This window comes from Hyperoodon ampullatus (assembly GCF_949752795.1).
Source record: "Hyperoodon ampullatus genome assembly, chromosome: 15".
Classification (NCBI taxonomy): domain Eukaryota; kingdom Metazoa; phylum Chordata; class Mammalia; order Artiodactyla; family Ziphiidae; genus Hyperoodon; species Hyperoodon ampullatus.
The window spans coordinates 68,432,238-68,448,029 of record NC_136928.1 but is presented as its reverse complement, the minus strand read 5'-3'; the positions used below and the strand labels follow the sequence as shown (position 1 = coordinate 68,448,029).

Sequence of the window (15,792 nt, the reverse complement as noted above, 5' to 3'; positions counted from 1 at the left end):
CTACCTCTGGGAAGGAAATTACATGGCAGCAGAGGACATAAAGAGGGAACTTTAGTTTTACTCTCCATATTTTAGTTATGTTTATTTTTCTTTTCTTTTAACCACCAGGATATGTTCATGTTTTATTTTTTAATTAAAACATTAAGAGAAAGGTTGCTCTCTTTTTTTTTTTAATTTATTTTATATATTTATTTTTGGCTGTGTTGGGTCTTTGTTGCTGCACACAGGCTTTCTCTAGTTGTGACGAGCGGGGGCTACTCTTCGTTGTGGTGCACGGGCTTCTTATTGCAGAGCATGGACTTCAGTAGTTGCGGCTCGTGGGCTGTAGGTGCACGGGCTCAGTAGTTGTGGTGCACGGGCTTAGTTGCTTTGTGGCATGTGGGATCTTCCCGGACCAGGGCTCGAATCTGTGTCCCTTGCATTGGCAGGCGGATTCCTAACCACTGTGCCACCAGGGAAGCCCCAAGGTTGCTCTTTTGATGTTAGAAAATAACTAGACAAATTGAGCCAGAATTCAGGAAGCATTCTGGGTTTTTGTAGAATGGCAGTAGTCACCAACCAAATGCCTTTATTTCTACATAGAAAAGCAAGAATATTAAGCTATATGAAGACTAAACGATATCAGTCATTGTAACTTCTAATATTAAGGGCAGACTTAATTGGTTGCTTTCAGTGGAATAGATTGTCAAACATTTGATTTAAAAAAACCCAAAAAACAATTTGTTAATGGCATAAACAACCTTATCATTAGGTATAATCTCTGTGTTTACCTTAAATATTTTTTGGAAATTTGTAAATGCTAGTTAATTTCTTAATCCTTTTTTTTTTTTTTTTAGTTGAAGTGGTTTGGTAAATGACAAATGCAACTTGGCATTGAATGTCTATCTTTAAAAATGTAAAAAGTCATTTGACTTCATATATTTTTTTTTTTAAGATTTTTTTGATGTGGACCATTTTTAAAGTGTTTAGCAAATTTGTTACAATACTGCTTCTGTTTTATGTTTTTGTTTTGTTTTTGGTCCCTGAGGCATGTGGGATCGTAGCTCCCTGACAGGGATCGAATCCGCACCCCTTGCATTGGAAGGTGAAATCTTAACCACTGGACTGCCAGGGAAATCCCTGACTTCATATATTTTAGTTAACTGTTCTTTGAACTTTCTCTTAAAGCTGTCCAGACAAAATCGAAGCAAACCTTAGCCAAACCCAACATAAGGAACGTTGTGGTGGTGGATGGTGTCCGCACTCCATTTTTGCTGTCAGGCACTTCGTAAGTATGAAATGATTTTATTACATGTTCTTTCTTTCTGTCTTTTTCTTTTTTCTCTCCAGCTGTATTGAGGTGTGGTTAACAAATAAAAACTGTATATATTTAGGTTGTACACAGTGATTTTTTTAAGGCATTCAATGTGATGATTTTATATATATGTATATATATGTGTATATACATTGTGAAATGATTACCACAGTCGAGTTAATTAACACATCCATCACCCCATGTACTTTATTTATTCCTTTTTTTAAGGCACTTTCAAAAGGGATCTTTGTCAGTGTAACCCAGTAGGTAATACTATTGCTAGTGGGCTAATATATGAAAAACATTTTCATGAAACTAATACAGAATAAGTCAAGCCAGTGGTGAAATAATGTGACAAAATTTGTTTTTTATCCATTCTCCTGAGTAAGCCTCATGTAGTGTTAGATTGAACCAGTCATATTTTAAAAACCTAGTGTGGGACCAGATAGTTTGCTTCTAACAGAGATATCCTTTCCTCATCTGAAGATAAGTACTGTGCGTTGTTTCTATGCCTCTTCAGAAGTTTGAATATGGAGAATGTGGGCCCATGGGCATTCTGAAGGGCCTTTAATCTGTGGCTTTGGTTTCCTGGAAATTATCAGAATTGGAGTTGATGGACTGGTCCAAACCCTGGTACAGCACAACCCCAAGTATATGGAATAAGAATGATCCTAGACCAGCCCCCAAGTTCCCCAGAACCAAACTGCTGTTCTCCGTAGACTTTTCTCCTCCTTTTTTGTCCCCAAATGAGGCCCAGGCTGTCCAAAAGTTGACGATGGACTTTGGGAACTAGGTGCAAACTAAATGAAACATTGGTTCTATTCTGTTTAGATTGTTTCATTGTTTGTATTTTGAACTAGCAGTTACTAACTTAAAAATATTGGAATAGGGAGATGTCAAAAAATAGGGAATGTCAGGCATCTGCTAAAAATAACGAGACCTTTCTGTACTAATGTGGGAAGATCTTGAAGATATGTTAGGTGTAAAAAGCAAGGTTCAGAGCAGTGTGTATAATGCCACCATTTGTGGAAGATACAGACCTGTGTGTGTGTGCACGCGCATACATACACAAACAATAAGTGTTCATTTTTAAACGATGGTTTAGAACCTAGAGAGTATTTTCTTATGTAAGTGAATGCTGGTGAAGTTTCTTCATTCACCCTCTTCTCTCAATATAGTATTATAACTTTCGTGTACTGACACAACAGCAGTAAGAGTAAGAATCTGAAGCTTTAGCCACAGGGAAGTGATGAGAGGGGATCCTCCTTGTACTCAGCAGTAACAGGGTAGGAAAAGAAAGTTCCATCAAGAGAAGAAAGTTCTTGGCTAGGAAGACCATTTTTTTGTAAGGGCTGTTTGTATACTGTGTAGAACTTTGATTCCAACTGTTTTACTAGCTGTTAAAAAAAATACAAACACGCTCAACTATATTATTTACTTACATTATTTAAACATTTGCTTTGATAATTGGTATTTGTGTGAAGTTTGAGATATTCAGCACATTAGCATAGGGTTTATTCCTTTTGTTGTGTTTTATTATTGTGTTTTAGTTTAATTCAGGATCCTAATTGAGAAAGAAGATAAAGTTCATGAGTGATTTAGCGACACAGAGAAGAGCCCTGAGTAACGTAAGAAAATATAGTTAATAGAGAAGAAAGAATAAAAATTTTAAGGTAATATTCATGTACAGAACAAAAGTGACCAAAAAATAATATAGAAGGAAGAACTTATAAAGAAGACAAATAGTTAAGTCATATTATTAATCTTATGATTCAGGTGACAAATGAGTCTTCTATAATAGAAGATCATTTTCTAGGTAGAAAAAGATCTTTTTCTGTTTAATTTGAAGAAGCTTTGCTTTCAACTTGAGTGATATTTGAAAGACCAGGTTTTTCTTAGAGGTAGAAAGCACTTTGGAATCACCCCTAGGAGTACACTGCAACAGTGACATTTGGGAGTCTTATCAGGCATCCCGGTAGAGAGGGGTATAGGAGCATGAGGATAAAGATTGTAAAATGCTAAATAATTGTGGTTCAGATATTTTAAAATTGACACACAACTTTTTCCCAAGTTATTCTGCTCTAAATTTGAGGGAACTGGTTTTACCTATGAAAGATTTTTAAAACTACTGATGATTCTTCTGTGATTCAGAGTAAAAATAAAAACATTTTTGGATTTTTTAGGTTTTAATTTTTAGGAATTTAAAGAATGAATATTCTTATTTAATCCAATGGTTAAATCTTTGGCTTAAAAATAAAGGGAATTTATTTTTTAAATTTAAATAGACAGAGTTCACATCCACATCTTGGTTTCTAAATACCCCTTCTTCAATAGAAGGAACCAGGCTTCCTAGAAGAATGACTAGGTCTGGGCCAAAAAAAAAAATACAAGATGTACCTGGAGCAGTTTGGAGTGCCAGAAAGTAAAGAAGTGCTTAAAAAAAATAGGGCTTCCCTGGTGGCGCAGTGGTTGAGAGTCTGCCTGCTAATGCAGGGGACACGGGTTCGAGCCCTGGTCTGGGAGGATCCCACATGCCGTGGAGCAGCTAGGCCCGTGAGCCACAACTACGGAGCCTGTGCTCCGCAACAAGAGAGGCCGCGATAGTGAGAGGCCCGCGCACCGCGATGAAGAGTGGCCCCCCGCTTGCCACAACTAGAGAAAGCCCTCGCACAGAAACGAAGACCCAACACAGCCAAAAATATAAATAAATAAATAAATTTTTAAAAATGGAGCATGTCAATAGGACACAGGACCGGGAATTCCCTGGCAGTCCAGTGGTTAGGACTTGGTGCTTCCGTTGCCAGGGGCCCAGGTTCAATCCCTGGTCAGGCAACTAAGATCCTGCAAGCCATGCGGCTCTGCCAAAAAAAAAAAAAAAAGAGACAGGACCATCCTAAAATACCTTTCAATGACAAAACCTGGAACAATTTAATTAATAAGTTATGATGGTATTATACCATAACCCAAAGAATACATCAGATATCTATGAGTTCAATCTGATATAAATAAATGATTGAATAAAAAATAAAAGAGAAAGGACAAGTCTTTCTTAAAGAAGAATTTCAATTAATAAATACAGAAGGAATGAGGAAAATAAATAAATCAACATTAGAACACCACAGGAATAATTGCTGCAACCAGGATCTACGAATGAATGCTAAAATTAGTGGGTGAGAAATGTTAAGAAGAAACAAGATATTTGCATAGCCTCAACTCTCTCCCCTCAAGTATTTATTAACTACTGTGATGATTTTAACATGTGTCCATAATTTCTTTGTTACTTTTTCCACTAGGAAGTAGAGCTTAGTTCTTCTCCCCTTGAGTAAGGGCCAGAGTAGTGACTCATTTCTAACAAATTGAATTCAGAAAGGGAAAAATAGTAAAGAAAACCATACTTTAACCAAGTGATCAAGTTAACATTACCAGTAATAAGTCATGTTGCAATCACGTACACTCTGATAAGAAGCAGTGGGAAGGGCACTTTACCTCTGTGATACACTTCCCTCATATCCATAACCCCAGTCTTCCAAGTGTCAAGGTCAGAAAGATAAGGAAAGACTGAGAAACTGTCACTGATGGGAGGAGATTAAGGAAGCATGACAACAAAATGCATAGATTAAGGAAGCATGACAACAAAATGCATAATGCCCTTTTACTGGCACAGAGCAGTAAAAAGGCATTAGTGGAAAAACTGGTGAGGTCCAGATAAAGTTAGCTTAGTGAATTGTATTGTGCCAGTATTAATTTCTTAGTTTTGACAAGTACATCGTGGTTATGTAAGATTAGCTTTAGAGGAAGCAGGGTAAAGGGTATACGGGAACTCTGTTCTATCTTTCCAATTCCTTGTAAACCTCAAATTACTTCAAAACAAAATTTTCTTAAAAGTCCTAATATATTGCTCATGTCCCTTGAGACATCACAAACTAATGAATTTTTTAAAAATAAAATAAAGGAGAACTTAAAAGGTGGGGTTTAAATAAAAATATTGTATTAAATAAAATATTAAATGTTAAATATTTAACATGTGTCATGCTGAACAGTAAGACAGCGGGCAAGATTCTTGTTCGATTCTTAGCCAGCTCAAAAGGAGTCGAGGCTTGCCAGATTTTTAAGGATGACAAATACATAAGTCACAGTATTTCTTCATCTGGAATGATGTTAAGTGCATTTATAGCATCATATGTTAGATTATTTCTTTAGGTATTTCAGACAGAGTGAAAAACATTTTTTATTAAAGCTCTAGGCTTTTGGTTTAAATTATTTTCTTTCCCTAGATATAAAGACCTGATGCCACATGATTTGGCTAGAGCAGCGCTTTCGTAAGTAAATGCAGTTTCATTTTAGTTCTTACTTCATTAAAAGTACTTTTCTCCAGTTTTTACACTTGAAATAGCATGTTTAATGGAATTTCCATATCTAAGATACGTTAACTTTTATGTGGTGAGAAAAAACACTGAGTAGATTTTACAAGATTCATTTATTCTTCATTTTAGCCATATGTGCTACACAAATTCAAGCAGCTGGTGAATGTCAGCGACCTTTATTTTGTAGGCGTGACTATTTCTTGGCATGATAATATTCCTTAATGAGTACTGTAGCTAGCTGCCGGTTGTAAACAATGTAGGGCTAGATTGATCAGGCTAGTCCTACATTGATCAGGCTAAATACAATACATATATTTGATGATTATCTTAGAAACTTCATACTGTACGAGGATAGCTGAACAAATAATGCAAATACAGATGCAGAACCTGTGTATACAGAGGACCAACTGTACTATGCCATTTTATTTAACGGACATGAGCATCCTCAGATTTTGGTATCCCTGGTGGGATGGGGATGTGGTTATTTATCTAGAAAAAAGCCTAGAATGAGACCTGAAGGTTCCTGTGCAAACCAAATAAAAATGTAAAATTAGATGTGGTTGCATGAGATTGAGATGGAAGAATAATTTGATGAGAGTCAACATGTAAGGCATTATCATTCATTGATGCTCTGCCTTTGTGTCTTTAAGCAGCTACAGGTCTTTCATAGTCTGAAAAAACCCTTCTTTGCACCTTTCTGCCCATCTTGTTCTGTTTTTTCTTTTCCTGCCAGCCTTTAAGCATAAATGAAAGCAGCAGTTGCTTTTCTTTTCTTACTATCCATTTATTCTGCTTAATCCCATAACTGCTTCCATTCCCATTGCTCTACAGTAATATACTTTGGAAGCGTCTCTTAATAATGACTGTGTAATCACTAAGCGCACCAATTTTTTCTCAGACCTCAATGACTTTGTCTTCTATAGCATTTGACTGTCATCTGTACTTGAAACTGTCTTCCTTTGACTTCATGTTACGCCATTACGGTTTTCCTTCCATTTTCTGACTGATTCTTTTCTACTTCTTAAAAAACTGGATCCCTTCTTCTGTCTCTTTTTTAAAGGTATTTTGTAAGTTTTAGTCCTTAGAACTTTGCATTTCTCTGTATGCATGCTTTTCCCTAAAAATTTCATCTACTTAATCTTTATTTTTTTATGTAGAGGACTTCCAGATCTCTAAACTTGACCTCTTTTCTTAGGTATCTCAAGCTCAGCATGTAAAAAATAAAAATTATCTTTTCCCTGAAGCCAGCTTACTTTCCCATTCCTGATAATGGTGCTATTTCTGATTATGGTCCCAGGCTGGAGATTTACAGGGTTTTCCTCAACTTTCTGTCTTAAAAAATGTCAACTATACAATAAAATTGAAAGTGAACACCTAAATACCCCTCACTTAGCATTAATAAGTGTTATTATTTTGCCATGTTTTCTACAGCTGTATGGTTTGAAGCATTTGACATTGTTTCAGGCATCTTGATAACTTCAGCCTTAAATTCTTCAGCTAGTACTCCTAAGAATGAGGACCTTCTCTGTTATCCACAATACCATTACCATAGCTAAGATGATAATGATTGTATGATAACTTCTAATATCCAGTTCATAGTCAAATCCCCCTCACTTGTTCCAAGAATGTCCTTTCTTTTAATTTTTTTTTTTTCCAAACCAGGACCTGGTCAAAGTTCATATTACAAATGAACATGTCTCTTTGGTCTCTTTTAATTTAGGATATCCCTCCACTCCACCCCCCATGAGAGTGACTTTTTGAAAAGGCCAGGCCAGCTGGCCTGTAGAATGTCCCACATTCTGGATGTTTCTTCGTAGTAATATTTAACTTTCCTCTGAATTTCCTATAAACTGAAAGTTAGATCTCTAAGCTTGATTAGATTCAGGTTAAACATTTTTTGGTAAGAATGCTTCATAGGTAAAGTGCATGGGTATTGCATCATGTTAGGAGGCGCATGATGTGTAATGTTAAATCTAACCACACGGTCATGGTGATCAGACCACTAGATCTCTTGATTATAAAGGTGTATTTTTTTCCTTTGCAATTAGTAAGTCACCTGTAAAGTGATATCTTAACACCATGTAAACATCTTGTTCCCCAACCTTTGACCAAATGGTCTTAGCATTCATTGATAATTTTTGCCTAGATTAGTTATTAGATTAGAGATTACAAAATTATGACTTTGATCATTCTTTTATTCCTCCTATATTTATTGGTTGGTATTTTTCTGTAAAGAACAGCTTTTCTTTTTTTTTTTTTAAGTGATGTGGACTTATAAATTTTTATTTATTAATTGTGTTAAAGCCAAGCTTGGTCACTGTTCTTTTTGAAGCTCAGATTATCCCATAGTTTATCTGTGGGAGTTCCTTCAGGTTGGCTCCTATGGCCCTTTTGTTTTTTAGTATAATATTGTTTTTTGAGTGTAATTTGCATACAATAAAATGCACATATTTTTAAGTATATAGTTTTATGAATTTTGTCAAATGTGTACACCCTTGTTCCTGTTTTTGCTATGGTCCCATTAATCTTTGAGTGCTTTCTTATTTTTGGCACAAAAAAGATCAGAGAGGTTCACTTTGTACTTTTCTTGCCTTAGACCTGGCCTCAGTCATTTTTTAAAAAGTTAATACCTTTAAGGCTTCCATGGTGGCACAGTGGTTAAGAACCCGCCTGCCAATGCAGGGGACACGGGTTCGAGCCCTGGTCCGGGAAGATCCCACATGCTGTGGAGCAACAAGGCTCGTGGGCCACAACTACTGAGTCTGCACTCTAGAGCCTGCGAGCCACAACTACTGAAGCCCGCGCACCTAGAGCCCGTGCTCTGCAACAAGAGAAGCCACCGCAGTGAGAAGCCTGCGCACCGCAACGAAGAGTAGCCCCCGCTCGCCGCAACTGGAGAAAGCCCGCACACAGCAACGGAGACCCAATGCAACCAAAATTAATTAATTAATTAATTAATTTAAAAAAGAAAAGTTAATACCTTTGCTAGTAAATGGCATTTAGAAACCAAGTCTGAGTTCAAGATGTGCTCATTCCTACTGGAGTGTTATTGCTTCTAGTCTCTATCAGTGATCAGAACTAGAAAAATATATGCTATTTAAATTGTGTTTATATTGATACTTCAAATTTAACATAACTGGGATTTTACTCTTTAATTTTCTATTTGTTTCTCTTTTCTTCTTTTTTAAAAAAAAATATTTATTTATTTATTTGGTTGCACCAGGTCTTAGTTGCAGCAGGTGGGCTCCTTAGTTGTTGCATGCGAACTCTTGGTTGCAGCACACATGTGGGATCTAGTTCCCTGACCAAGGATCGAACCCTGGGCCCACTGCATTGGGAGCTCGGAGTCCTAATCACTGCACCACCAGGGAAGCCCCCTCGTTGATTTTTGACTGAAAACTTTGGTTTATGTATCTGTTTTATCCTATTTCAAATTATTTCTTTAAAATTTTTTTATTAGGGTATAGTTGATTTATAATCTTTTATTAGTTTCAGGCATACAACATAGTGATTTAAAATTTTTATAGATTATATTCCGAATTATTTATGATTCTTCCCATTTAACTTCTCATTGCCAATTGAGCATCAGAGGTTGACTTTTTTTTTTTTTTTTTTTTTTTTGCGGTACGCGGGGCTCTCACTGCTGTGGCCTCTCCCGTTGCGGAGCACAGGCTCCGGACGCGCAGGCTCAGCGGCCATGGCTCACGGGCCCAGCCGCTCCGCGGCATGTGGGATCTTCCCGGATCGGGGCACGAACCCGTGTCCCCTGCATCGGCAGGCGGACTCTCAACCACTGCGCCACCAGGGAAGCCCCAGAGGTTGACTTTTTAAATTAGACTTTAATTTCTTTGATAAGGTGCCACATGCTTGTCAAATTAAGGAAAAGATACAGTCTCTACTCTTAAATCCAAAGTTACCCTTTTAACCAAAGTTAACTGTAGTGCTTTATGTGATGATCTATGGCACTATCTTGAATGTATGAAATGTTTCTTTGCTTTGGACTTCTGCTGGCAGGGGTTTGTTGCATCGGACCAGTGTCCCAAAGGATGTTGTTGATTATATCATCTTCGGCACAGTTATACAGGAAGTGAAAACAAGCAATGTGGCTAGAGAGGTGAGTAAAACAAACTTTATATTGTTTAAAGATTGATAGGAGAATCAATTTGAGTTTTAATTAATAGAATTTACTCTTTAAAAGTTTTTAAAATTCATTAAAGTTATATTTGACTTAAATGTGATTTTACTACTTGAATTATTTTATATTTAAAAGAATTATTGTATAAATCAAATGACATACACTATACTAAAATATATTTATACTATACATCAAATCAATTATTTGAGCTGGTTTGGGATATTTTAGTTTGTTTTCTCTTAGGAAAATAGAGATTATGGCAAAGTATGGCTGATGTGACTTTTAGTAATACTAGATATTGTGGCCTCTAACTTAAAATTTCAACATTTTACAAAGAACTTATTTCATAACACGGTTTTTGTTGGAGGTAGCCTTGCTTATTCATTTGTTGCCTTTGACTAGATGACACATAGGTCAGTTTCTTTTTTAACTATTTCACAGGTGTTTACTTTTACCCTAGTTGGCACAGCTCCATGTAGTGTTTATTGGGCAGCTGAGATATGACAGGCCTTGGAACTTCTGCAGCATGTTCTACAGGCATTTCATAATGAATAGTCCAAAAACATTTTCTGGGCTTTGTTTCAATTCAAAAGTGGCTATTTGGGTAAAGTTGGCTCCAAAGCACATTTCAGTGTGCTAAGCATTTTCTTTATTTCTGGTTTGTGCTTGCCATATTATTGTGTTCAGTATAGTTGGAAGGTCAGTAACTTTCACCACTGTCAGCCAAGAGAAGGGGAAATGAGCAGGACTGAAAGTATTTGTTTTGTCCCCCCTTTTTACTCATCAGTATATGTTAAGACCGCTGAAGGCCTGGTGTTACCGAAGTCTGCCGTAATCAGCTACTGTATATTGTAAGGGAGGCAGGAAAGAATTAAGAACAGGAAGAGGGTTTTTTTTTCCCATCCTTATTTTTTTGTTGTTCCCTGGATCTTCACACTTCTAAATGTATCAAATATGATAACCTCATGAGTATATCAACATTTTCAACTTCTATATTCTGAAAAAATCAAAGTGACTCTTATAAGAGCATTTAAAAAGTAAATATTAAATCTGTTTCAGTTTTCTCTATATTTCTATTCTATCCCAACATTAAAGCCATAATGCTTTCTTTTCTAAATTTTTTTCTGGAAATTTTATATCCATATGCAAATCTCAGCTATTGATTGACATGTGGTAGATTCCCTCTCCCAGCCCTGTACTAATACTAAAGGCTAAATTGAGGGGATATTTTATAAGTATGTCTCTCTATAGTTGTTTTGTAACCTAAAGGCTACTGTGACTTCCAGCTAGAAAACTTTAAGCACCTGTTGTCTGTATTAATAGTGTAATAATGAAATCCTGAAAGGCTTCTGCTGCTGAGTTCCCATGAACCTGACTTCACTGAAAGGCCTCAGCATACTTCCCTGCTCTCCAGCTTAACTAAGAGGCATTTTCCTCCTTTCCCCTCATTGTACTGTCTAGAGCCTAAGCTTGCCTTGAGAGCTATTCAGACTTTAAATAGAAACATGTAGACAAGGTTCACCAGCAGCCACTTCTATTTAAAGTTCCTTCAGTCTTGAGAGTCATCTGGGGCCAAGGGTGTGACACAGGCTAGAAAGGACCACGTGAGGATCAGGCCATTACAACCTCACTGCCCTTTACACTTGCCCCACTGGGAAGCTCTCCTCCCCTTCCCCTTGGAGACTTGCCTCTCTCTTCCTTTTGGGTTGGTTTACACTGAGAGGCTGAGGTGCAGTTGCCAGCGGGTAGTTTTCAACAGAGTGTTGGGCACTTAGTATCAGGCCTCACTGGGAAGACCAGAGTAAGGTCCTGTTGCATGTACACTACTGTAGCACATGTCTGTCCCTGTGGATTATGGTGAATGGTGGTAAATGCGGTAACTAGTATAGGTAGTATAAGTATGAAGATAAAAATCAGTTAAGAAACAGAACCCTTTAATCTCAGCTTTGGAAACATGTTAACCTTACCAAATTATAGAAACTCTTGTATTCTGAGGATAAATAGTTTGAGAAAAAGGCCACTAAAAATTAATTCCCTTAATAGGAACCAGAATTTCATAGTAAATGATGGTGGTGGGGGAGATGAGCTGTTGAGAGCTTTGTTTTTAAAGTGAAAATTTAATATTATAAAAGTAAGTATTTTATTTTTGCACCTATGCATTAGTTTTTTACATAAACAAAAATGGAATCAGGCATTCATTGTTTTTTTGGCAGCATAATTTACTCAATAAATAGTATAATAAAATAATAGATGTCCTCATGTCCATTTTTAGATTAAAAGAGGGCCTCAGTTTTTCTCAAGGCCCCTCAAGTTACTCTCTTTTGAAGCACCTCTTGTGTCATCATCCTGACCAGTTTTCTCATTTCCAGTTGTTAACTGGTCTAACCCTTATTTGTCAGAGGCTCATTTGAGGCTCAGGCAGTTTTCCAAAATTTCTTTCATCAACTTGAACTCTTGCATGTTTGGCGTGTTTTCCAATTCCTCTTTGCGTTGGATCACGGCGTGCTGTCTGAAATATCAGGCAGTCAGTGAAAGTAGAGACGCGTGTAAGCAGGCAGGGACCTGTGTGGGAATCTGTTCATGAGGAGTCAGTTCTTCAGAAATGACTTTCATGTTTGATGACTTTCGTTACTACTAAGCCTTATAACTGCAGGAACATAGATCATGAGAACCCCACACCATGATATAGGTCATCATTCCCTCAACTATATGTAGCAGGTTTACTTTAGGTTTACTTGCAAATTTAAACAAGTTAAAATCAAATTACATATTAATGTCCTTAAAGCTCTGAGAAAAGCATTGCTAAGAAATTAGGTGAACTGCAAGACTGTTGTAGGCTTGTATACCACACTAGAAGATGGCTACAAGGAACTTGGCAGAGTGCTTGTCAGTTAATGACGAGACAAAAAATTAGTAAACCATTTCTGTGATGTGCTTAGTTTTATTTTAAATATTACTCTGGATTATTGAACTCAAATCCTTTCCTGATTTACCATACAGTGAAGTATTGCTTAAAGCACCATTTACATGTAGCACTGCCTTCATAAGTGATCCTTTCATTCACTCTGTTTCCTGAAGGCTGCCCTTGGAGCTGGCTTCTCTGACAGGACTCCTGCTCACACTGTCACCATGGCTTGCATCTCTTCCAACCAAGCCATGACCACAGGTATGGTTTTTTGACTGCAGAAGGTACATGTTGTTTCTCCTTTGTCTTTTATAAGACAAAAACTACTCTTAACAGAAATAAATGATCTCTGTGTGTTTCAAAAAATAAGGTAATGTTTAAATTTTTTGATTTTTGACAGTAGTTCTCAACCCTTTTTCCTGCCCTCCGTACCTGAGGACCACAACCATTCTTGTAGTTTCTCCATCAGTAGTGTGGCTGGCTATCTCAGGGATTATTTATTGGAGGGATACTTCTAGATTTAAGGCATGAGAAGTTTATAACCTGCTAGATTTTAGTTAGATGATTCTAATATGATACTCCCCCACGAAGATTGTGGCCTTCCTCCCTCTACCACTGTCACAGTGATAAGTCACTGCTTTAGATGATACAACTCTTTTCCTCTACTTTTTCCCCACATCTAGGCATTTTTATAATTAGTTAGAAATTCTCCTAAAAAACTTAGCAAATCTGTGGGACATTTTGTAGCATCAACCCTTATTGTGAAAAGACAGGAAACGTGAAAGATATGGTCATCGTGCTCTCTTAGTGACATCAAGGCCAGGTTGCCACCTAAGGGGTGCAGGGGGTGAAGCCAGAGGCAGGGATGGGGGCGTTCTCCACTCCACGCAGCATGGGACCGCTTCTGGGTAGAGCGACACAATACTTGCCAGTGGCCATACAGAGGGAAAGGGGCTGCCTTCTATCTAAAAGCCAGAATTTCTCTAGCTTCTAGTAGAAACTGAAATTCTCTTTATAGGAAAAAAGTCATTATGGAAACTAAAGTGGGAGCATATAAAATATGCCAGAAGTTCTGGTTTAGAATACGATTTGTTTGAGGTTGGTCCAGTGGATACTTCCGGAAGTTGATGTCCATACAGCCTGAATGAAACTTGTTTTTCTCCAGTGCGTTGAATGTATTTTTAGTCATTTAAAAAACTTACCCTAATCCCTCTGAAGAGGTAAAAACCTTAATTACACATGTTGTACAATGCTAGTAACTATCATTTTTAAATCAAGAAGCCTAAATTTAAAAAAAGGAAAAGCAGCTTAAATTACCAATGGCCTGTTTATCTATACAAGAGATGCTCATGTACCTGTGCCCTGTGCCCTGCAGCTGTCAGCTTGATTGCTTCTGGCCAGTGTGACGTGGTTGTGGCAGGCGGTGTAGAGTTAATGTCTGACGTCCCTATTCGCCACTCAAGGAAAATGAGGAAGATGATGCTGGATCTCAGTAGGGCCAAGACTCTGGGTCAGCGACTGTCTTTAATCTCTAAATTCAGACTGAATTTCCTGTCACCCGAGGTGAGACTTGTGAACGCTTACAGAAAGACTTGTGTTGCCGAAGCATCCCATTGCAGAGATTTAGACTTAGGGGAGACAGCGTGGGTTCAGTTATGCTCTAGCAGTTGCAGATTCTGTTAGTTACAGGGAAAGGTTAATTATTTGGTCAAGTTGGAAAGAAAGAAAAAATAGTGGTTTGAAGATTTGAATTTGTAAGCCCTTTTTAGAGATGCCCTGTTCAGAAAGAACTTCCCTTGTCTTGGTCTTGATTGATAGTAGACTTTAACTTTCCCAAATAACCCTAGGTGTGGTATAGTACCTGTTTAACAGTGTGCCTGGTCCTGAATATCTCCTTTCCCAGCTTCCAGCAGTGGCCGAGTTCTCCACCAGTGAGACCATGGGCCACTCTGCAGACCGACTGGCTGCCGCCTTTGCTATTTCTCGGCTGGAACAGGATGAGTATGCACTGCGCTCACACAGCCTGGCCAAAAAGGCACAGGATGAAGGACTCCTTTCTGATGTCGTGCCCTTCAAAGTACCAGGTAAAACAGTTTGCTTAACTTTGTAGAGGAGAATGCTCTTAATGCTCTTGATATTTGTTAGGGAGTTCTGAATTTCTTCTAAAACTCCAAAGACCCCGAGTGACTTTCCAGTAAATATGATGGTTCTCTTTCCAAAACACTCAGCCTTTATTCTTAAACATGGCCTCAAGTTTCAATCCTTGTTGTAACAGTAGGTAAACTTTTTTTTTAAAGATTTTATTTTATTATTTATGTATTTATTTTTGGCTCTGTCAGGTCTTAGTTGCAGCATGCGAGATCTTTGTTGAGGCATGCGGGCTCCTTGTTGCAGTGCGCAGGCTTATCTCTAGTTGTGGCGTGCGGGTTTTTTCTCTCTATTTGTAGTGCACGGGCTCCAGGGTGTGTGGGCTCTGTAGTTGTGGTGCGCGGGTTCCAGAGCGCGTGGGCCCCGTAGTTTGTGGCACACATGCTCTCTTGTTGAGGCGTGCGAGCTCAGTAGTGGTGCGCAGGCTTAGTTGCCCCAAGGCACGTGGGATCTTAGTTCCCTGACCAGGGCTGGAACGCGCGTCCCCTGCATTAGAAGGTGGATTCTTTACCACTTGACCACCAGGGAAGTCCCTGGTAAAACTTTTAAAAAGAGAAAATTTTATGTCTCCTTTAGATCTTGCAGATATGTTTTAGTTCTTATGTGCATGTCTGTTTTTAAAATTCTTCATTCATATCTCTTCTGTATAGAAGAGCCAAATGTGAATGAATATCTTAAGAAAATAGGGTATCCTTTCTAACGTTAAATCATTTAGATTATTTCCCAAAAGTCTTAAGAATTTATTTTCAAATTTGGTAATATCTTGATAACTATAAAAGGCTTCCTTTTAGTGAATATCTGTGGTTTACATTTTATTTGTTCTTGTAATTTTTTTTTTTTTTTTTTTTTGTGGTACGCGGGCCTCTCACTGTTGTGGCCTCTCCTGCCGTGGAGCACAGGCTCCGGACGCGCAGGCTCAGTAGCCATGGCTCACGGGCCCAGCCGT

At 37.9% G+C, this 15,792-nt stretch overlaps 1 protein-coding gene across 1 annotated transcript in view; it reads left to right on the top strand.

Annotated features, from left to right (window-relative positions):
- HADHB (hydroxyacyl-CoA dehydrogenase trifunctional multienzyme complex subunit beta) overlaps positions 1 to 15,792 on the top strand; it is a gene marked incomplete at its 3' end in the record, with an annotated part of 37,088 nt that overhangs the window by 13,651 nt on the left and 7,645 nt on the right. Inside the window, exons 6-11 of the mRNA XM_079720792.1 lie at positions 1,168 to 1,267; positions 5,569 to 5,613; positions 9,673 to 9,772; positions 12,872 to 12,959; positions 14,074 to 14,261; positions 14,602 to 14,782. Of these exons, the coding sequence (XP_079576918.1) occupies positions 1,168 to 1,267; positions 5,569 to 5,613; positions 9,673 to 9,772; positions 12,872 to 12,959; positions 14,074 to 14,261; positions 14,602 to 14,782 (702 nt within the window). The remainder of the gene's footprint in view (positions 1 to 1,167; positions 1,268 to 5,568; positions 5,614 to 9,672; positions 9,773 to 12,871; positions 12,960 to 14,073; positions 14,262 to 14,601; positions 14,783 to 15,792) is intronic.